Genomic DNA, 22865 nt, shown 5'->3' on the forward strand with positions numbered 1-22865 from the left:
GAGTTAGGACAGGGATGCACAGATCCCATCAGCCCGACAAGCAGGGCTTGTTTGGCCTTGCTGTGACTCCTGCTTCATCACCCCCTGGTTGGTCAAGACCACACTTCCCAACATCACGGCTAAGGCACATCAGAGATGCTGCCTGTTTCAAAGGAGCCTGAAAGGATACAGCACAGGATACAAATACTTCCACCTCTACTCTCATGGGACTTCAGGAACAAACTATCAGCAACTATGGAGAATTCAGGATGATCTTGAAAGGCTGAGGTCTTTATCAGAAAATACCTGAATGACTGTCTTTTACACAAATTCTCTGCAGACTTGCTAAGAGGCCTACAGAGAGAGCACCTGGTCTCAGCTTTAGGAATGTCTCCTTTACGCTGTGAAGCTGAGCGAGCAGAGGGCAGCAGGTTGCAGCGCAAGGGCATGAAACTGGGAGCAGGAGCCAGCACGCTTCTCCCTCCTCACTGACTTCCGTGTCTGAACTCGGCCAAGTCACGACACTCAGTGGTGTCAGCCTCCTCACCTCTTAAGATGGCTGGGTGCTTAATCTTGACTGCCCTTTAAAATACCTAGGGAGCTTTCAGGACACATGGATACATGAGCCCCACGCCATACAAATTGAAAACACATCTTTGGGGCTGGGCTTGGCACACGTGTTTTAGTTTTTAAAGCTCCTCAGGTGATTCTGATCTGGGAGATGTTGATTGAAAACCAGTGGGTCAGGTGCTTACTCACCCACTTTCAGATCCGTGATTATGTCACTACTAAATACACATTGTCCATTGTGTAGATTTTATGCTTCAACGTTTTTTCTTTTACTATACCAAGTAAAATATTCTTTTTAGTCTTGGCTTCCCTCCTTACAACACTAGTTGTTACAGCACTAATTTTATGTTAAATGTGCATTTGTTTAAAAAGGATTTGGGACCCAGCCCTGATGCCCTAGTGGTTAAACTTCAGCATCCTCTGCTTCGGTGGCCTGGGTCTGATTCCCGGGCACGGAACCACACCACTCGTCTGTCAGTAGCCATGCTGTGGTGGTGGCTCACCTAGAGGAACTAGAAGGACTTACAACTAGAATATACAACTATGTACTGGGGCTTTGGGGAGGAAAAAAAGAGGAAGATTACCAACAGATGTTAGTTCAGGGTGAATCTTTCCCAGCAAAAAAAAAAGAGGGTTTGAAAACTTTTCACCTACATTGATATAACTTTTAATTGTTTATACAATGAGAATTAACAAAATTGATAATTCAATTTTAAAACAGGAAACTAAGTAGGAAAGTTAAAATCTGTATACATGTTCAATGGAAAACATTTAAATGCACTTGCATGACACACAATAGGCTATGCTATTTGGTGGCACATTGATTCCTAATGTATTACAGGGCACACATAATTTAAAAGCACTTCTTTTCTTTTCTGGTAGTCAAAAAAACAAGATCCTTTGCATGTTAGAATTCTTTTTCTCATGATCATATTTCTTTTTTGTAAGATTTTTTTTCCCTTTTTCTCCCCAAAGCACCCCTGGTACATAGTTGTATATTTTAGTTGTGGGTCCTTCTAGTTGTGGCATGTGGGATGCCGCCCCAGCATGGCTTGACGGGCGGTGCCATGTCCATGCCCAGGATCTGAACTGGCGAAACCCTGGGCTGCCAAAGTGGAGTGTGCAAACTTAACCACTCAGCCACGGGGCTGGCCCCATGATCATATTTCTCAAAGTTTGTGCATATTTTGCTGGTTTGCCAAAATTACTTTTAAAAGTCCAATACAGTTAGGAAATACTAAAATTACAATCATTATTTCAATACCATATCCTCCCTCCCTCTCCCCCCAGAAAAGGCATAAACATCATCTACTGCCAAATAAATGGTAAATCCTGGAATCCACAGACTGCTGGGAAGGTGTGAAATTGGAAGGAAATGGGTAGCTTTTGCACCTTCAGACCACTGGCTGAATTCCAGACCCTGGGAAGCTTTTCAGATCAGCATGTAGTTTGTTTAAACAATTGCTATTCATCTGCCACAAAAGCACCTGGGAAGCTGCAGGTGGGAACAATTTATTCACTTTAAGAAATGAAATGTAACACAAACGTCTTCCAGAAGACTATGACATCCATATTTCGGTATTGAGTAAAGGCTAAAGAAACGTTCCTTTTGTGAATATTCATGGTGCTGCATGCAATCACTTATGAAAACGAAAACCTATGGAGAGTGATACATGACTGTGGTAAGAAGCTGCCTGCTCCACAACGCCCATCAACGGGCCACAGGAGTACCTGGGAATAAGAGGGTTGCATTCTCCAGGATCCAGTGGGTTGATGTCACAATTCTCATAGTCGAAGGTTCCATTCCATAAGTGCTTTGCCAGCTGAAATGCTATTTTCCGTTGTGCCAATGTGACTTCTTTTCCATGCCACACGTACACTTCACTCCCAAAATCAAACACAAGTACCTGGAAAATGGCGCAGAAGAATTGGTTAATTTCAAGGACATGCTCCAGTTGAACCAGGGTCTCCACTGACAGTGAGTCAAACAGGTGATAATACAAATCCTAATGGAGCAGTCAGACTAGACACAAAAGGGTCACAGCATCAGACCAGCTGGCAGTGCCAAGCCAGCTTCTGCCCCTTGGGCGTGACTTCCATCTTGCTGTCCTAAACACCCAAGTTAATAACGTTCCCTCCTCTGAACTGTCAAATCGCCTAAAATCCCTGATTCGTAACAGTGATTTAAGTACGTCTTTCTATCTTCCTTTCTTCTTTCCTCTCTCCCTCCTTTGTTCCTTCAGTCACGTAGCACATATAGACCACTTCATACATGCCAGGCACTGGGGACCCTGTGATGTCATCTCTCCTTCTACAATTCCAAGATCCTCAAGGACAGAGGCCATACCATACTTACATTGACAGTTGGGTTAACTAAGTGTTTGCTGAATGAATACATGACTGTAATGCTATTTCCTATTTCCATGCCTGTGGATGGTCTCCTCTTTCTTCCTAGAATAATTTCTTCCTTCATTTCCAGCAATCCAAATTCTACTTAATTCCAAACTTGACTCAATTTCACCTTCTCTTTAAAATCATTCCTCATTATTTCCTTTTCTGTGACATTTTCCCCCATTTAAATACCATACAGATCACACAATTAATCTAGCTTTGGATTACATTTTTCTAATATTCTTCTACCCAATGGACTTTAAGGTTCTTTTGTGTCTTCCAATTTTTTCTCCACGCTTAGAATACTTCATGGTACTGGAAATATATATTTTAACAAATATTTACTGGTGTGAGAGAAAAAATGCAGTGCATTACTTGGCAAACCCATTCATTATATATACAGGCACCTATTATTCCTGAAACTTATGCACTGAAAAAATTTACTGTCTATACAAAAATCAAGAGATAGGGCTAAGTAATATTTACATTTTGCCTAAAACAGAAAAGCCTTTAGAAACAGAAACGCCTCCTCTGAACAATATTCTGAATTCTATATTAGTGTTTAAGATGGCCATAATGGTTTGGAATCACAAATAAATATCCTTTAAAAAGATGTCAGTGTTCTACAGTGGGTACGAATACTGGCTCATGTGGACTGGGCACTCGCTACCTATTTCATTGGGCAGCTCTGTGCAAAGCGCTTTCTTGTTGAAGTCACTGACCTCTTTTGATCGCAGAAGGGAGCATCTGGGAATCTTCCCCCAGTAGTCATCATCAGGCACAAGTTTGTCCTCCATCAGACGGTAAATACAGTTGGTTTCTATGATGGCTGTCTCATATAGTTCATCTTCTTTTGGGTCTCCAGCAGCTTTCGGATGAGAAGAACAAGAGGGTATTACATTTGCACTGAAAAGTGGCTGGTCTAGAAGAATGAAATAGGAGAGAAGGATATTCAAGTCTTGTCATTCCCTGAAATACAGTAAACTCTTACATTGGTAACTGGTTTGGCCACCCAGAAGCTTCCAGAAGTCTTTGGCTGCATGTGTGTGTGTATTAATGCCTTCTTCGATAGTCTGGATGTAAGTAGCTCGGCAACCAAGTTCCCTCTTCGTCTGAATTAAGGTCGCAAGTTCGGAGGCCTGCAAAAAGGGAGGCACAGTTACCCGGGCAGAGGAGCCCAGGGCGAGGTGGGGGGGCCCATGCTGGCATCGAGAAGAGAAATGGTGTGTGTACAGGAAAACCTGGTGACCCCAGGGCCAGAGGCACTGGTTGTTGGGTATTTTCAACAAAATCAAAAAAATGTAACTAAAAGACCAGGGCTATCAGTTCTTCAGAGTGATAGTTCTCAATCTTCAAATTCAACAGCTCACTCGTGAAGCTTTTAAAAAATACCCATTCTCTGGGCTTTTCTCCATGAGCGTCTCATTCAATAGGTGTGTAGCAGAATTTCATAGGTAACTGGACACACAGCTGTGGAGGGACATGTCAAGAGTAAGAATAAACCTAGAACTGAAGAACTCCAGGTGTAGGTTACAATCCTTCTAAAACATCCCACTTAAGCATTGAATGGAAGTCTGAGAGACATTCAAGATAACAAATACTGCCGATTCCCTCTTGCTTGAATGAAACATTGGGTGTTTGAGCTTTCTCATGATCTGGAAACTGGTAGAACATTCTATCGGTGTATAAAGGAAACGCTTAACTGAACTACTTTTATTTTTCAGATACCAACCTTCGCCTTTTCTATGACGTTGGCAAACTCTCCCACCCACAGGAAGCAGTAGTGGGGAGAGACCAGGAGGAAGCAGTCCCCGCTGGTGAGTGACGAGGCTCGAGGTTCCACCAGCCTCGTCTGCACGTGTCTTCTTCCTGAACACGAGGCCAAGAGTCACCATCTTCCCGGAAAGGAGGACTCTCCTAGTCACCGAAGGACCAGGAAGCACCCCCATCTGAAAGCATCCCCGCTACAGACTCTTCCAGTTTTAGTGAGTCTCGTCTACTCATACTAGTGCCCATGACCCGGAGTGGCGGAGGGGGATGGATAATGACAGCATTAGAGATTCTTTTCCCTTGTTAGTGCTTTCCCAAATGTCGCCATGTTTCTCGGGACAACTATCAGCATCCTTTTACAGCATGTGTATGGATTAATTAAGGTGCCCACCTCCTACATTTAAAAACCTCTGCCGGCCAGGCCACAGGGGAGGGCGTGCTTTCAGACAGCATCTGCTTCTTCGGGAGTTTTCACTCTGAACCCTAGGGGAGTCTGGAGGGGAATCAGCTTCGAAGGAAGCAGTGGCTTGTGCTGCTTGCAACACCTTCTCCTAAACGATTGTTGGTTTAGATCTTCCCACGATCACACTGACAGTGTCGTCTCTGGGTTAGAACATGGCACTAGAGCTTGGTTATTTGCACCCATCACAGTCATTTAAATGCACTAAAAAGGACAGTGGTTATGCTGAAACACACTGGAAACCCCTGAGACGTGGAGCGCGTTTCGTCGTCCGTCTCCTCATGATTAACCTATGGCAGCTGCCATTGGGTGGCAGCAAAGTCACCGTCCTCCAGCTCTGGTGGTTGGCTAAGTCTCCCTTGCTGTTGACAGGAAGGGTGTTGGAATGGACTCAGGTCCCCTTCATTTGCCTCTGCTGTCCCCGGATTCCTTCTCTAAGAACGTGCACCTCTCACTCTGGCCTGCACTGACGCTTGCTCACCTCCGTGAGTAGGACGGAACGGCGAGAACCACCATGACGACTTAGGGGGCGTCTGGTAACTGCATGGCAGCGTTGTGGCGGGGTCACGGGGCAAGAAGCTGAGCTTCTGGAATGGGAGACGTGGGTTCAAATGCAGCTCTGCCATTCAAGAGCTGCTGTGACCTCAGGCACACCACTAACCTCTCTGTGCCTCGGGGGCATCATATTTCCTGTCTTAGGCGATTCTGTGAAGCTTCTGTGAGAGGAGGTAACACCACTCCTGACACACAGAAGGTTCTCTTAAAGCAAGCGTTCTCGTTCCTTTATAGGCAAGTAAGGGGCGGTCAGGCCTCCTGATGTTACCAACCCTCTGGTCACCGTGTAAGTCCTGCCTGCTGCTCTCAAATACCTTTAACCTGGAGCAACATGAGCTTCTTGTAGGGCACCGCGCTGTTGTTGGAATTCTGTTCCGTCAGGTTGACGCTCCGCAGGCTGACGCTGCTGAAGTTTTCTTTACTGGCTAAACCTGCCAGAGTGACTTCTGAGAAGTTGGAGTTGGAGGACACTGGGCGGGTTGAATAAGGAAATACAATGAGGGGACATAAGATGTTCAAGTGAAATGACAACGTTTACAACCGGAGGTTATTCATAATCGACTCACTGCCTTATTCTAACAAAGTTAATCGCCAGGGGAGGACATGCTCCAGTTTGATTAACTGTTCAGTTCAATGCGTAACCACTGTGTTAGGAAATAACACAGGATTCAAAGTATAAATGGCTTGTTGACACGTACCACACCTCATCATGCACAGAGACAAGAACTGAGTGACAACGCGGACCAGCAACTTTAGTATAAAATCTGGAGCTGGACTCACTTATTGCAGTTCCACCGAAAGGTATTATAATTCCTAACAACGATTAGATGTTGAAAATGCATTCCCAAGGAAGACTGTTAGATATTCCTCAGAGTCTCTATATGTAGAAAGCAGGCACTCTGGAAGGAATGGTGCAGTTCTAAACTTTTTCAAATCCTTTGCTCTCAGACTTAGGATTGTAAGAAGATGCTGGGCTTTCAGTGCGGACCAACAAACGTATATGCATCAGTCATCACAAAGGCATCCCTGAGTCCCTGGACAGTGGAGGAAAAGCTAAAGGACATAAAATTTGTGCCAATAAACCCTTATTTCTCCAACTTATTGTTTAAGAAAATGTAACGCTGGAGAGAAATTCAGAAAATTATTTTGCTGGGATAAGCTTCTAACACTGAAGAAATGTAACACGACTTGACGATGTTATTGACGATGCATACAGCATAGCAATTTTGAAATACACTTTCTTGGTAAACCCGCAGGAAAGAGAAGCTCTCCATGGTAACAGGCACATTCCTTTGTATCCATCAAAAGATACTGGGTTAACCCAGAATCTCCTTCTCCCCAGAAACTCAGCCTGACATCTGGAATCACAATGTTTAACCCCTACAACATCACTGTGAAATTGACCGATGCCTCAACCTCTTGGCCAGTTATAATGGAAAGACCCAAATACTTCATCTAAATACCATATTTCCAAGAAAAACTTTAGGAAGTAGGTTTATGAATGCTATAGGAAATAAAAATATCAAAATCACAAGATTATGCATGCCATTATCTCCACCAAGAAAACCACTGTTTCAGAACTATGGAACTCCATATAATTGCACAGATAAAAGCAGAGTGGCTGAGCCTGCAGTAGGACAGAGCGCCTGAGCCTGCCTCTTCTCTTTCCATTTACTGCCTCATCCCAGCTCCCTGCATTCCCCCCACCCACATCCCAACTGCAAGGAAACTGAGGGTCCTGTCAAAAACAATCTGAAAAGCACTGGGTTATGCATTAATTAATAATATAAAAGTCTAGGACCAGGCAAAGCAGTGATTTGAGACATTTTCCCATAAGAGATCAAACGATTTGCTCTTGAATAAGAATTAAGTGGAGAATTACTACGTTTCGGCTCTATCGAGACCAAAATGGATTGAATTACAAAGCCCAGAAACATCCTTTTCCTCCAGCCTCTTGCAAGAAAACTCAGCAAAACAGGATAATTTGAATTAACGAAGTGAACAGATGTCCCAGGCTGTGAGATTTTCTTTGAAAAGCCTTCAAATTCCAGGCAGGTTTTCTGCAGGTGTGCATGTGCAAACTTACTCATTTTTGTCTAATGAGTGTCTTTTGAGCACCATTACTGGCTTTTGCAAGGCAGAAAAAGGAGACGATTAAAATCGCCTGAACACCAGATCCCAGCACAGAAGCAGGTGGGAGTTCCAAACACTCACTCTTTTCTACTTTCATCCGCTTCGACTCCATGAAGGCCACGTTCAATCTCTGCTCAGTGTATTCCTGCAGAAGGTCTTCTCTGGCTGCCAGCATTTTCAGGGGGTTTTTGGAAGCCTGAACCCGGCGCTTGGGCCTAACTGCACGCTTGTGCTCGGCCACAGAAGACGTCAGCCTGAGGAGCAAAGCAGAGCTGTGGCCTTGGTCTGCCGTATCAGCCACTCCAGGTTTATTTGTGGGTCTCTGACCTGAAGCAAGGGGCTCCACAATTTTATTTCTTGATTTCATTATAAATCCTTCAACTCCTCCTCCTTCCCCCCACTCCCCTGGCATGGAGTCATAAAATCTTGGAAGGGAAATTCGAGATCCCAGCCAATCCCGGAAACCCCCACTCACACCCCTGTGGTCTCTGCCTGAGCGCTAGTGCCTATCTGGGCAGCTCCTTCCACTACCAGGGAGCTCTGACGGGAAGGCAGCGCTCCGCTATCCTCATCACACCCATGCCTGCGTCCTGATTGTCCCTTTGGAGTCCTACACGTGTCTGCTTATTCTGTCACTGGCAAGCCCTTCAAGAATTTACAGCCAGGCCTGAGTCTCAATTAATCGTCCTTCCTCCAGACTAAACTTTCTCTTTACACGACAGTTTTTCGGTTCCCTCACCAATCCCCCCATACCTAGCCTCCTCTCAACCCATTACTGTCCTCTGAAAAATAACCACTATTTTGAAAAGTATATTGCACTAAAATCGGCAAACAAAACCAACTAGGGCCGCCACACACATAACTCTCTGGGGCAGAAGCCTAGACCTGGGAGGTGGGCGGAACCAGGCACACGATTTCCTAACATATTCTCACCGCTGCTCTGAGCCTCCAGCTGCATAGGTCTCCACGCTGTGCCTGGAAGTCTTCTTTATACATAATGTTATCCTGTGTGTGTGTGTGTGTGTATGTAAACATACATACATAATGTTTATATATAACAATTTAAACAATGACATTTGGGTTTGATTGAGACGTGGTTAAATAACCATGAATGCAAATACCCAAAATATTAAAGGCAAATTGTTCATTTTTTTAAGGTAGCAAATTGAAAAACATTGAACAAATTGAAATATGGAAAAACTGTATCAGGAGTGGCTTAAGAAAAAAGTCTATGATGACTACACACTTTTGGAAGAGAATGTCACTCTGACAAATTCGTAGGAAATAGATAAATGTGGTTGATAGCTGTGGGTTTGGCCTGCCCCAGCATGCTCTCCCCTGCCTGTGATAAGAGCACCCGACTCTCCTTTGGGGGAACTACCTCACTCCACTCCCCGCCCCCCAGTCTGGCTCTGGAGGGGATCCAGAGACCAGCTGTGGCCAATCAGCATCTTCCATCCCGTTGGCCACAATGACTGTATTAGGGAAAGACTCAGACTCAAGAAAATCAAGCCTGGACGTTCCTCTGGAATTACTGGGAAGAGAAGCTGCCCTGGCAGGTGTGGCTATCTTCCACCACATGGTTACAGCCTGACTGAGGGCGAGCCAGCCCAAAGGAAAACAGCTGAGAGAGACCTCATTCCAATGAGCCTCTGGACCCTGAGTTACACCTGCACTTTTCAATGAGTGACCCTACAGCTACACAGAAATCACCTACACCTTTCTTTTGCTGACGTCAGTTTGACCTGGATTTGTTTCTGGCACTTGCAACTGAAGGAATCCTAATACCATAATCACTTTTCTTTAGTTTAGTTTAGGCATGTTCTTGTGTGAAGAGAGACCCTTGGGCATCACTGAGAAAACCTTCAGAGCTCCTGATTTTCTAAATTATTCTAAGTTAAGTAACATCCTTGATTGACTTTCTAGTTAGTTGTGTTAATTTGAGCCCATGTGACCCAAATATTTTTCAAAGTTATGGCTAAGAATTCAATGTCAAATGAAAGACAGACATAGAAATCTCTGCTAAATGATGTTAATCTAAAAATCTGCAAAACAATATTTGAGTTACGTGAAAAATCCAGCGATATTATTTTTAGGAACAGGGCAAACATCTGGGGCACACACTGTGTATGCAGACTTTCTGCCTGAATGCACATCTGTTCTGGAGTGCTCGAGTTTTGTCTACACATCTGTCCCTAGAGAATAACAATTTGGCTGTAGCGAAGTTCTGTCACATCGGGACTTCACACAGCGAGAGAAGGTCCTCGTGCGAGTACTGTGTGGAGGCCCGTGAAGGAATCCGTTCTCGGGGTATGAAAGATGCAAACTCAAGTAACTCACTTGGGGGCATAAGGATCGAAAATAACATCGAAGTCCTCGTCCAGCTCCACCGGGCTTCTCGGTACGGTATAGTCCACACTGCGGTAAAATTTGGCAAAGGTTTCGTCATCGTCCAGCTTCATCACCTCTTTCACAGACTTGCCAGTGACAGTGAGTACAGTTTCCTGCATCCCACCGACTATCAACAAACAAGCAAATAGACAACATAAGATTTGTGTAAAAATATTACTCCAACTACCCATCAAAATATCTTAAAAATTATTTCTCCTCTAAGTTCCAAGAGTGGAGAAAACATAACGGTGATGTCCAGGGTCCTGTGGCTGCTTCCTGGGCCTCACTTGACCTCTGATGAAAGGACTTCCTGTCCGAACAAGGCTTGTACCCGGAAGTGGTAGGAGGGCCGGAAGCTGGCCTGGCTGCACCCAAGCCCGCTGAGCATTTCTGAACTTGTTCCTTTTGCTACTGGAGGCAGAAGTAGCCTCAGCCTCATTCTAGAGCAGAGGTTGGCAAAACTTTTTCTGTAAAGGGCCACGTAGTAAGTATTTTAGGCCTTGTATGGGAGGCTATATGGCCTGTGTTGCGACTACTCAGGTCTGCTGCTGTAGTGCAGAAGCGACTACTGACAATACGTTAACAAATGCACATGACTGTGTTCCAATAAAACTTTACTTGCAAAAACCAGTGGTGAGCTAGATTCATTTGTTGACTTCTGTGCTAGATTACGATTACATATATGTAATAAACTTTGAATTGTTTAGGCAACATTCCTTGCCTTGCCAGTTTAGTTACTATATTACATTTTTATATTTCTGGTTTAAAGGCATTGTTCGTATTATTTTCAACCAGTTAGGGGTCACTGTCAATAGTGGGGACTCCCAATGCTTAATATTTGATAAGTTTCAAGTGGAATTTTTATTAAGAGATGAGGTTATTTCTACATTTTATTCTTTTATATACTTCATTGACTTTTGTATTGAAGTATTTATTTCCACATTTATTTTCCAGAATTTTCTTTTAGAAATCATTTGTAATTATAAGATATAATATCAGCTGCTACCTTACTGGAAATTGACATATGCAATTGAAAGTTCATCAGGGCCAAGATCATGTTGATTTTGTATAATAATCTGCTTTCAGGGTTAAAAGCAAAATTACCAAGTTCATGATCCTGGGTTTAGATTTGGGAACAAATGTTATTGGGGCTCCCCAATTTAGTACATTACCAAGTGAATAAGAGCTTAGTAATCTAATCAGTCTTGACCAGTAACTTCATTTTTCAAAAAGAGAACAACAAGGATAATGCTTACCGTATGAATCAGTGAAGTCAAATTAAAAGAAGACAAATTAGCTGAGGAGAAAAAGCAATAACGCTCAGGATTTAGAGATTTTGAGAGAGGAGGTTCTTTTTAGGTTTCCTTAGCTACTCAATGAAATACGAATCACAGTGTGCTATAAGCATATCATCCAAAGCTGCCCTCTGGCTTCTGGTCTGTACCTTTGTTATTCAGCCTTCTCAGAAAGGTTTCCAGCCGGTCCAACTTCAGGTCCGACTCCAACTGCATGTCTGGCCTGGCTTCGATATCTAGGCAAGTAGAGACCAGTGAGACAGTGCCACTAAGGACTCTTCTGATCATTAACCAACTGGCATATCGGGTGCCTTGGTGACTTACCTTCCAGGGGTTTGGAAACTGGCGTTGTGCCCCTTGTTTTACTGCAAATAGGGGACGCCACTGGAGTTATAGCAGTGGGGGATGCCAAACCTGCAGAACAAGCAGAGGAGCTATTTAGCATCTTGGGATCATTTCTGGAAATTCCCAAGACCTGATGGATCTCCCTGAGTCCCAAAGCAGATTTTACAACTTACAGAATTTACATACATGCATGCATGTGCACACACACGTGTGCATTTGGCAGCTACCAAGGCCACGTCGGACGACTGCAAATGTAGATAAGATTTTGTTGTTTCTAAGGACTGTAGTAGTGGAGAAGCTGACATTCCAAAACAAATGAGGAAAACATGTCCGTGACATGTGAATGGAATAAGAGAGTACGTAAGCAATCAGAGTACACTTGAACAAACGGAGCGGTGCGTTCTCAAGGCCCTTTGCGGTGGTGGAGGTAGGGAAAGAGAAAGCATATTTGCACCATCTCCCACAGAGGAAGTGGAGAATGGGCTGCGTCACAGTTGCTGCCAAGTGGCCCCCAGCACTGGAGTTTTCCTTCATGCTGAGGTGAGCAGGGACAGTATGGCCTCTGGGGGCAGCACTCAGATTGTGGTTCTCTTGGGCAATAACCCAAGGAAGCGCTAACCTTTTAGAAGAAAGACCCAGAAGAGTATACATTTAAATTGAATTGCGATCGTTGGAGGGTCCTATGCATCTTGGGTGTGGCTGGCACTGGTGTTATGCTTTCACATATATTTATCAAGAAGCAGGTAGGAATCTTTCAAAGGGCAAGTGGTAAGGAACATATGAGAGGGAAAGAAAGGAATTCCAGCACAGATTGAAGGTATCTGATTGGAACAAGAAACCTTAATAGAGACAAAGAGGAGTACGTTTTTCTAACCTAGGTAGAAGGGATTGGAAAGGGAAATAATTAGTACATTTACAAAGAACAAAATGAGATGTTAATGTTCTTCCTATTCATTTGTAATAAAAGTGAAATTGTCAGAGGGCATTGAGGCTTTAAGCAACCCTCAAGAACAACATCCAGAGACTATGTAAGTCACTATTGCTAACAAAGAAAAGTCAATAAATGAATTGCTCTGCTCCTTCCTCCCGTGAGCTGGAGGGGGATGTATCATGGCATAAAAATTTTAAGGAAAAATACTGAAATGTAGTTTAAAACTTAAGTTTTAGGTGATATTCTACATAGGTACATATGTATTCTCGAAAGGTACATATGTTTGCTTGATGATGTTAATAAATTTTAAAAAATTTATTTCGATTACCAGACCTGTAAAGGGTTTATGTCAGTGAGAAAGTAAACTTTCTTGAAAGATAATAAAGATAAGTAAAATCTGGTATCACAGGCTGGGACATCACTACCTACTAAATTGCTACCCACTAAAAGGTTGCATAAGAGACATTAGAATCTGAGCTCATCAGCACAGAGGTCGTTAACTCTGAAGCTAAGGAGGCCTGACGGAAGGAACAAGGAAACCTGCCCCTCCGTGCTCTCAGGGCGCCCCCTAGGGCCGGCTCAGGCAGCAGCACGTACGAGAGCTCCCGGAGGTGGGACATCTTTCACAGCTGGAGATGAGGATTTTCCCATACTGGGGAAGGACATACAGATTTAAATTACACAATGTTAAAACAAACCAAAGCACTCCCCATCCCTCTTTTCAATGAATTCTACATGCAATAACCAGTCACCTGCTCTCTTTGGGAACATTTTTACATCCCTCTTACTCAAAGGCATACTTTGCATATTTTTCTTCGGGGAGAATCCCAGAATAACCACAGAAACCTTGTGGAGTACTAACTGTGACACAGAATCCAGGAATATCAAAAAGGGAGAAAGTCCTGACGAGGCTATTAGGGTGAGAGGATGAAAACCAGGTACACACGTCTCAGCCACTTGCTGATACGCGGGAACTCGTGGCCATGATAAACTGAGGAGACGGGAATCTCTGTGCCTGTAGTAGACAGAGCTATTCCATTCTGCAGCGAGAGTAAACTGGATGCCATATTACTGCAAATCAAAAAGAGCTGAAGACTCCAGTGAAACACACAACCTAGTAGGTGGTAATGAATATTAGAAAACTAGGGTACAGTTTTTTCAATAGATTAAAAATACAAGAAAATTATTTCCGGAGCAAGCCTCAGAGCACCTGCTAAATAAAGAGCCTTGATTTACTCAGGAAAATCTGACAGCAAACATCCCCTAGGACAGGAACTTCTCTGGCCTAGCTCTCCAAACCTGTCTGACAGCAAGTCTCTTCCTCTGGTGTCACTGTGGACAAGGGCAGGGGTATGTGGTAGTAAGGACCGGCTTACAAATAAAATGTCATGTTTAAGATGGAAGAGGAAGAAAAGAAACCAAAGTAAAAAGTTGTCAGGATAAAAATGGGGCTAGAATTTGGAAGATTGGTGTTCTGGTTCAAGTTCTCAGCTTGAGTTCTTCTGGCCCAATGTGGACTGCAGGGTCTGCTTTTGTTAACACAGGGATAGGGCTCATGCTAAAGTAGTTAACAGGATTACGCAGTTCTGGAACTGATGGAGAAAATACTCAAAGGTTACCTCATTCTGGGAGAGTAAATTATCTTCTGTTATCCTTTGGCAATTCCAAGATGAGCTAAGAATAGGCTGGGTAGAGAGGTTCTTCTACCAAGCTCTGAGTTAATCACGGTTCAGGGGTTTCCCTCCCATCCTCCCTTCCTTCTGAAAATATTTAGTATGAGCCTACAATGAGTTAGGTGCTATTTGTGAGTGAAGATCACAAAAATTTTTGAGAAAGGGGAAACACAAATCTACAAAGCTGATGACAATATAAGTTAATTCTAAGTGAATGTGAACACATCAATAAGTTAGGAAATTTGTTTTTAAATAGTAGCTTAGATAATGAAGGTATGTGCATATAGGTGACAAAGGGATCCCAAATTTTAACCATTTCTTATAGGTTATGGAGCCTCAAGCCTTTCTGGTGACTTTAAGAACCAGGTGATATGTCAGTCAATTTCATAAATCTTTGCATACAGGCTTCGCATCAGTTCCAAGAGCTCAGCTGCAGAAAAACGACCCTCTGCAGGGAAATCCCACTTCCTTGGATACATATTTGAGACATCTCTTAACACTGATCTGGATATCCGGCTTTGTAAGCCAGAGATCTCTGGTTTGATGGAAAGGGACCCAGGAATTACCCTAAAAGGGAGAAGAGAGAAATTCCTTCATCAAGAAAGACTTCTTTGGGTTAACTAATTGCCAGATGACAAGAAAATGGAAATAACTTAAACACAACTAACGGAAAGGACTAAGATGTGTTAGCACATTTGCAATTGCTTTTGAAACCTGCGCTTAATTTCCAAAAGGCTAAGTTTTGAAATGGGACTAATTGAATTATGCTTCTGACACTGAAGATGACGCTACTTATGAAGAAAAGTTTTCAGGAGGAATATCTCACGAAACATTCCCCAAAATCGTTTACACAACTTCAGTAAGGTTGAAAACTAAAGACCAGAGCTTGACTTTGTAAATTGAGGTAGCACACAGCACCCTCCCCTCCGCGCGGAGCGTGTGCGCGCGCCCGCCACAAGTACGCACGCGCGCAGCACACACACGCGGACCTTTCTTCACCATTCTGCCGGCCACCGTAAACTGGGTGGAGTCGTTGGCTGCTCCTTTGCCTTTTGTCTTCCAGGCGTCTTCTCTCACGGTAATGAGGTGCTTCCTCTCTTCGATAGACATCTGGCTCTCCGGACTTTCTGTGACCCGCTGTTGATAAAGCGCACCAAGGAAAGAGGGGAGGGAAATGGTGGAGACGTGAATACGAGCCTGTAGCATTTCGCGAGCTGACAAGCAGGCGAGCGGAGAGGAGGACGACATTGTCAACACCGTCCCCATCACTGTCCTGTCCGCAGTGCGTCTGGCTTCCCCGTTCCCAGCTTGGGTTAGAGATCAGCACCCACAATACTGAAACTTTAGGTTAAAACTTTGGTTTTCTTCACTTATTTGTTTGGAACGCTAGAACGCCCAAATGATACTTTGCAAACATGACAAAAACAGCGAGCCTGTCTTCACGCTATGAACTTGACGTGGTTTTCAAGTTGTCCCGCGTCACTCATCTAAACTCAGCTGATGAGGAAATTTTATCCATCCATGCTCATAAGGAACATGGTCAATCTGGAAAATCTTACCCACCGAGTTCATAATAACGTGGTCAATTACAAAGTAGGGAAGGCTGACGAGGAAGAAGGGTGTTAGAAGAAGGTTTGCTGGAACTCCGCATGCTTTTTCCTCCAGCAAGTGTTACCTGGGCAGGTAGGCAACCAGATCAGCTCGCAGACGTGACTTTAAGTCATAGTATGTGTGACATTGAGGACGAAGTGTGCTATAAGCATAACCTACATGTGTAATAACATTTCTACCTACAAAGTGCTTTTAAAAGTTTCTAATTGGGGTTCTGGAGACACCTGCTGCTTCGATTTCTAAGCCCTTGGTGACACTCATTTGGCCTAAAGAGAAGCAGCTGGGGGGACTGGAGGGAGAGCAGGGAAGGAGAAGGAGCTGAGGACAGGACTGAGACAGAGTGATGCAGCTGAGGTGGGAGGACGAGGAGCGGGAGGAGGCAGAGCACAGGGCTCTGGGCACTCAGGGCAGCGAGGGGAAGGAGCTGGGGGGAGGAGCGGGGTGATGCGGGAGGCCCTCAAATGTTAGCAGGACAGCTTGCTTTCTCTCCTCCTTCAGGCCATCCTTCCTTTCACTACAAAATCCCTCTGTGGGGGGGGTGGGAGGGTGGGGCGGGGAGGGGCATGGGACAGGAGGAGAAGTGGGGAGAGGGGCAGGTGCTGTGGGAGCTAGTATTGCAGAAGGAAGAGAGGAAAAGCATCCTTTCCAGGGCAGAAAGCCTCCCTCGGATGTCCACCTCCAGGTCCTTCCTACAAAACGGGCTCTAAAGATGGCGATGGTCATCAGGCAGCAGTGGGGGTTGGGGGTGGAGGGAAGAAAGGAGAGAGGAGTGGGGGAGGGAGCAGAGGCCCACAATTGGTGGACCTGGTCAAGGGCACATGAGTGTGTCCTGTCGATTATGGCAACTTTTCCATGTGTTTTAAATTTTATCAAAATAAAAAATTATCAAAAAATTTAAAAATTCTTTCTGTTAGCCTTCACACTCAGGATTGGTGAGATGACCCTAATTCCAAGGAACTCTCTGAACCACATGCCCTTATGAAACAAACTGTTAGGCTGACTTGCCAGGAAGACCTCATGGAAACTCAAAAAAGAGAGTATGTTTTCTTTGAAAATGAAGTTTCAAGAGTGAATTTTAATCAAATCAATATGGCTTTAAGCACTTGGCTTAAAATATTTTGAAAAAGCGTATAAAGTGCCAAGAAAGTTTGCTTCTCCAAAGATCCAGACATCGCTAGTTCTATGGTGAACTCAGTGACACATCTCCAAAGCCCTGGGTGTGCCAGTGGGATGTGGCTAATGATTCAGAAAAATGGCATCCCCGAATCAACCATTCCGTCTCCCAAAGCACCGGATTCCCCTGGACCTCCCGCAAGAACCTGATGGATATGAGCCCTGGCATCATACAGCTGTTTTAGGATTTAATGCTGCCAGTAGTTTGCCAGATCTCTAAGGAGGAGTATTTTTTTGACTCCTCTCTAAATGATAATATTAAACATAAAGGTTTTTGCTTCTCTAGAAGTTTCACTTTAACTTTGCTCCTTAGTAGGTTGGTTTAGGGCCCTCTAATTCCCCTATCTGTCTTTAGATGGCTCTATAATGGGGGAAGGAATAGACAGCTTATTTATTCACTGAAGAAATTAATAAAACCTATCACAAGTTGCTGTTAAATTTTAGAACTCAAAATATGAAAACAAGATGGACCAGTGAGATCTTTGTCCATTGACTTTTTTTTTTTTTAGCTTAGAACTTCATTATTGTCCTGTTTTGGTCTTCTAAGTTTTTCTTTCCTCATTTAGAGGCGGATATAATCCATATTATGATAAGTATTGTGTCATTTTCCAGGTTTATCCAGGTTTAGCTGATGATGTTTAAGTTTGGCCAGAACAGTGAGAGTTGGGGCATTATGAATGGAAGCCCTGCCCCATCCATCCGTCACGCTTCCAATAGCAATCCCATGAAGGGGGAGAGATGGAGGGAGTGGGGAGGGAATAAGAGAGAGAGAGAGAGAGGCGGGCGGGGGGGGGGGGAGTGTGTGTGTGTGTGTGTGTGGAAGGCATGAAGAGTTGGGAAGAGAGACGGGTCTCAGGTGGACAGAGCCTTGGTAGGACGCGGCTGGAAAGTGTGACGAGGATCAGTCTGCAAGAATGTTTTCAGGTTACCACATTGTTACTGATGGGTTTGCCTCTCTACACCTACTGAGAAATCATTGTGCAAATCTCACCCAAAACTTCTGACACAGGAGGTGATACAAGAGAAAGCAGAACTGACATGTCTTACTAGGATTCATGCAGACTTAAGGGTGAAATTCTTCCCCAACTGGAGCGCTTGATGGATAGAAAAGATCGTGATCTGGCTTTTAAATTTTTATCTAACTCACTTCTAGTTAAACTAAACATCTAGTTAGATGTTTTTATCTAACTCACATCTAGTTAAACTAAATTATAGGAAGAAATAATAAGTAATAGAAATAAAGCAAATGACAAATCAGTACTTCTCAATTTTCAAAAATGCTGTCACCATTTAGAATTCTGGGGACTGTTAAAGAAATTTAGCTTTGCCCCACCCTTAAGTGATTTCAGGCCACTGTCAGTGCACGCTGCCTCAAGTGGCCTGAACAAACCATGAAAAAAGATCTCAACGAGGCGTAGAACTCAAAGTAACCATAATCTGGTCTTGTGACCATTTACCAGCAACTAAGATGAAAGTAGAAGAATAATAAAGGAAAATCTTATTTTGGTACAGCCCTGAGGCATGTGAGGAAGAAGAAAATGTATATTAAAGCCTGACAGAGAGAAAAACAGTCCATTTAGACAGAGCTGGTGTGCCGTTTACTCTATTTTCTTCTCTGAGCCTCTGCATTATTGCATATTGATTTTAGGACTGCTGGAGGAAAGGATTCTCCAAGAACACTGGTGTGCCAGTGCCACATAACTGGTATATAAGATGTTTATCTAGGAAAATGCTCAAGAAGTAAAAATATAGGATTTTTAAAGCCATTTTAATTTTGAATGGATAAAACACAGATGGCCTCTGGTAAATGTTACTTTTATTTAAACTTAAAAATATATGGAGAGATATTCCATGTTCATGGATTGGAAGATGCAATATTGTTAAGATGTCATTTCTTTCCAACTTGATCTATAGATTTGGTGCAATTCCAATCAAAATACCAGCAAGTCATTTTGTGGATATTGATGAACTGATTCTAAAGTTTATATGGACAGGCAAAGGACCCAGAGGAGCCCACACAATATTGAAGGAGAACAAAGTCAGAGGACTGACGCTACCCGACTTCCAGACTTACTGTAAAGCTACAGGAATCAAGACAGTGTGGTACTGACAAAAAAAAAAAAAAAAAAAAAGACAAATAGATCAACAGAACAGCATAGAGAGCCAGAAATAGACCTACTCAAATATACTCAGCTAATCTTTGAAAGGAGCGAAGGCAATACAGTGGAGAAAAGATAGTCTTTTCAACAAATGGTGCTGGAATAACTGAATATCTGCATGCAAAAAAAAAAAAAAAAAGAAAGAAAGAAGAAAAAGAAAAAAGAAAAGAAAGAGAAAAAAAGAAAGAAAGAAAAAGAACCTAACCACAGACTTAACACCCTTTACAAAAACTGACTCAAAATGTATCATAGATCTAAATGGAAATACAAACTATACAATTTGTAGAAGAAAATCTAGATGACCTTGGGTTCAGTGGTGACTTCTTAGATACAACACTAAAGGCATGATCTGTGAAACAAATAATTGATAAACTGGACTTCATTGCCATTAAAAACTTTTGCTTGCTGAAAGACACTGTCAAGAGAATGAGGAGAAAAGCCACAGACTGGGAGAAAATATTTGCAAAAGACACATCTGATAAAGAACTGTTATCCAAAGTATAAAAAGAAGTCTTAAAACTCAACGATAAGAAAACAAATGACCAATTAAAAAATGGGCAAAAGATCTGAACATATTTCTCACCAAAGAAGATATACACATGGCAAGTAAGCAAATGAAAAGATGTTCAACATCCTCTGTCATCAGGGAAATACAAATTAAAACAAAAACGAGATTGTTGTTGCTTTGCAAGACAATGAGATCGCTACACACCTATTAGAATGGCAAAAATCCAAAACAGCGACTGCTGGCGAGGATGTGGAGCAGTAAGAACTCTCGTTCATTGCTGTTGGGAATGCAAAATGGTGCAGCCACTTTGCAACACAGTTTGGCAGCTTCTTACAAAACTAAACATATTCTTACTACATGATCCAGCAATCCTGCTCCTTGGTATTTACTCAGAGGAGTTGAAAAGTTATAGCTATACCAAAACTTACATATGGATATTTATAGCAGCTTTCTTCGTTATTGCCAGAACGTGGAAGCAACCAAGATGTCCTGAGTAAGCAAATGGATAAATAAACTGTGGTACATCCAGATAAAGCAATATTATTCAGCACTGAATAGAAATGAGCTATCAAGTCATGAAAAGACATGGTGGAGCCTTAAATGCATATTACTAAGTGAAAGACGCCAATCTGAAAAGGCTGCTTACTGAATGAATCCAACTATATGACAATCTGGCAAAGGCAGAACTATGGAGACAGTCAAAAGATCAGTGGTTGCCAGGGTTTGCCGGGGAGGTAGGGATGAACAGGTGAAGCACAGAGGACTTCCTGGGCAGTGAAACTATTCTGTATGCTACCATAATGATGGATACATGCCGTTATACATTTGTCAAAATCCAAAGTGTGTACAACACCAAGAGTGAACCCAGATGTGAACTACAGATGTTGGGGGATAATGAGGGATCAATGTAGGTTCATCAGTTTTAACAAATGTACCAGTCTGGTGTGGGATGTTGATAGAACAGAAGGCAGTGTGTGTGGCTGGGCAGGAGGTATGTGGGAAATCTCTGAATTTCTGCTCAATTTTGCTGTGAACCTAAAACTGCTCTAAAAAATAAAAGCCATAAAAAATATACATACATGTAATATATATAAAACTTATATTTAAAGAGTTCAATAATATATCTTTTCTTTTAAAGTTTAATATTGACTTATTTAGAAGAAACAACAACTCATTTCTCCCCTTAGCAATGGAGGAGCAGGCTTGCTCCAGCTCCCCGCCTCATTCTCAGGGTGGACACTGACTGGCCATGTGGGCTGGGCTCTCACGGACCAGCACTCCTAACTTCAGAGGAAAGGAGTCAGAGAGAGTGAGGGAAGAGGCCGCCTTAGGGAGAAGGAATGGGAGTTTCCATTAGTGAAGATGCGAGATGAAGACAGGAGGACCCACCAGACATCTCTCTCGCTGGCAGCACTCTGTCGATTTCATATTCGAAATCCCGCGCCTCTCCCTCAAAGACCTGTTTTGTCACTACTGGTCCTAAGGGAACAGTTTTCAGTTAGAGGCCACCTTAGGGGTGATAAAGTCCCAGTCCGGATGAGGAGACGGAGGCCCTAAGAGGGAAGTGACTGGGCACTGGGATTCATGGCAAAGTGGATGCAGGCACATTTCATAGCTATTTTGACACCAGGGATGTTCCAAGGGGAATACAAACAATCACTGACATTTTCAACATTAAAAATTATCGCATATTCTGCACCAAGAGGGTCACTCAGCCCCCTCTGGGGTGGCATTCAGACGGGGGCAGTGTGGATGGAGGGTAAGGGCCAGGAGGTCTGTGGTTTTTCATTTAAACAGAGCCACTGCAACCAGCTCACGTCAGCCCAGCTCTTCTGTACTGCCCCCCACACCCCAAACTGCCTCCACCCTATCTGCCCCCTTCATCGAGCTGAGCAAGGGGACGTCGCCACTGCGCTGGAGCAAGGACCACTTGGGGGTATTTCTTGGGCTCCTGACTCAACTTAGGATGTTGAGCTTGGAGGTTAAAAGGGAAATTTTCCTCTTAAACCAGTTTCATGGCTATGAGGTGAATTAATACCATTGGCTCTACCTAAAAGTCTGGAGCCAAGGAGGCGATGTGTGGGACTGACTCTAACTACATGGAGAATGGCTTACACACACACACACACAAATGCAGCAGAGGAGTTTCTTCCCAAATGAAACAAATTCTTCCCTGCTGCTCAGAAATTGCAATGAGGCTTAACACACAGAGGCTGTTCCTCACCTGATTAACAGATACAAAAGACAGGTATTTATGGGCAGCAGGTATAGCAGGAGAATAAGTAGAAGCATACACAGGTTCCTATAGAGCAAAGCAAGAGGATTAGAGGTGAGGAGAGAAGATTGACTGGAGCAGGGTGGGGAAGGAGAGAGACCAAAACAATGAATTCTCTGACGGAATGTTAATTTACTCATTGCAATTTCAGTTCTCTTTTCAAGAGAGTCTTTCCTATTTGATTATTCTTTTAGAATGCTAAATAAATCCACACAAGCACAGTAAATATACCCGAGTCAGCTTTGTGCAGTAATTAAATGAGTTAATGGCATGATTACTGCAATTTATATAAAATATCCAGTTACAGAAAGGGGAACCATGTCTTTCATTGACAGTTTGAATATTTAACATAAAACATCTTCTTTAAAGCCTTTAAAGTTTTTTCATTACATGATTTAAAAAAAAATGTAAGGAAACAGGATAATTCTCCTCTCTGGATAAAGGTGGCATCTCGCCTTGGGATAAACACTGAGCAGAGAGGACAGCCAAGGGAACCATCGAGGATGAGAATTACACGTGGCCAGTTGTCACTGGCTACAACGTAGAGGACACCTATGTTAGAGTCAGGCTTACCCAAAGCAGATTAGAAATGGCACTATCATCTGTAAATCCTCCTTCTTCCTACAGGTTAAAACAAATAGGAATC

The 22865-nt window shown here is 43.2% G+C and overlaps 1 protein-coding gene across 18 annotated transcripts in view; it reads right to left on the reverse strand.

The window, feature by feature from the left end:
• Positions 1-22865, reverse strand: part of SVIL (supervillin) — a 221387-nt gene that overhangs the window by 20330 nt on the left and 178192 nt on the right. For 11 of the 18 annotated variants that reach the window (XM_046679777.1, XM_046679778.1, XM_046679783.1 and 8 more), the window contains 12 exons: positions 22793-22840; positions 22169-22246; positions 15483-15630; positions 11869-11958; positions 11694-11780; positions 10199-10376; positions 7940-8112; positions 6040-6195; positions 4673-4809; positions 3932-4079; positions 3663-3808; positions 2281-2456 (listed from right to left, as the gene is read on the reverse strand). In XM_046679777.1, the coding sequence (XP_046535733.1) occupies positions 2281-2456; positions 3663-3808; positions 3932-4079; positions 4673-4809; positions 6040-6195; positions 7940-8112; positions 10199-10376; positions 11694-11780; positions 11869-11958; positions 15483-15630; positions 22169-22246; positions 22793-22840 (1565 nt within the window). The remainder of the gene's footprint in view (positions 1-2280; positions 2457-3662; positions 3809-3931; positions 4080-4672; positions 4810-6039; positions 6196-7939; positions 8113-10198; positions 10377-11693; positions 11781-11868; positions 11959-15482; positions 15631-22168; positions 22247-22792; positions 22841-22865) is intronic. The other 7 variants (XM_046679785.1, XM_046679784.1, XM_046679782.1 and 4 more) reach the window with 2 other exon arrangements.

This window comes from Equus quagga, chromosome 12 (genome assembly GCF_021613505.1).
Source record: "Equus quagga isolate Etosha38 chromosome 12, UCLA_HA_Equagga_1.0, whole genome shotgun sequence".
Taxonomy (NCBI): domain Eukaryota; kingdom Metazoa; phylum Chordata; class Mammalia; order Perissodactyla; family Equidae; genus Equus; species Equus quagga.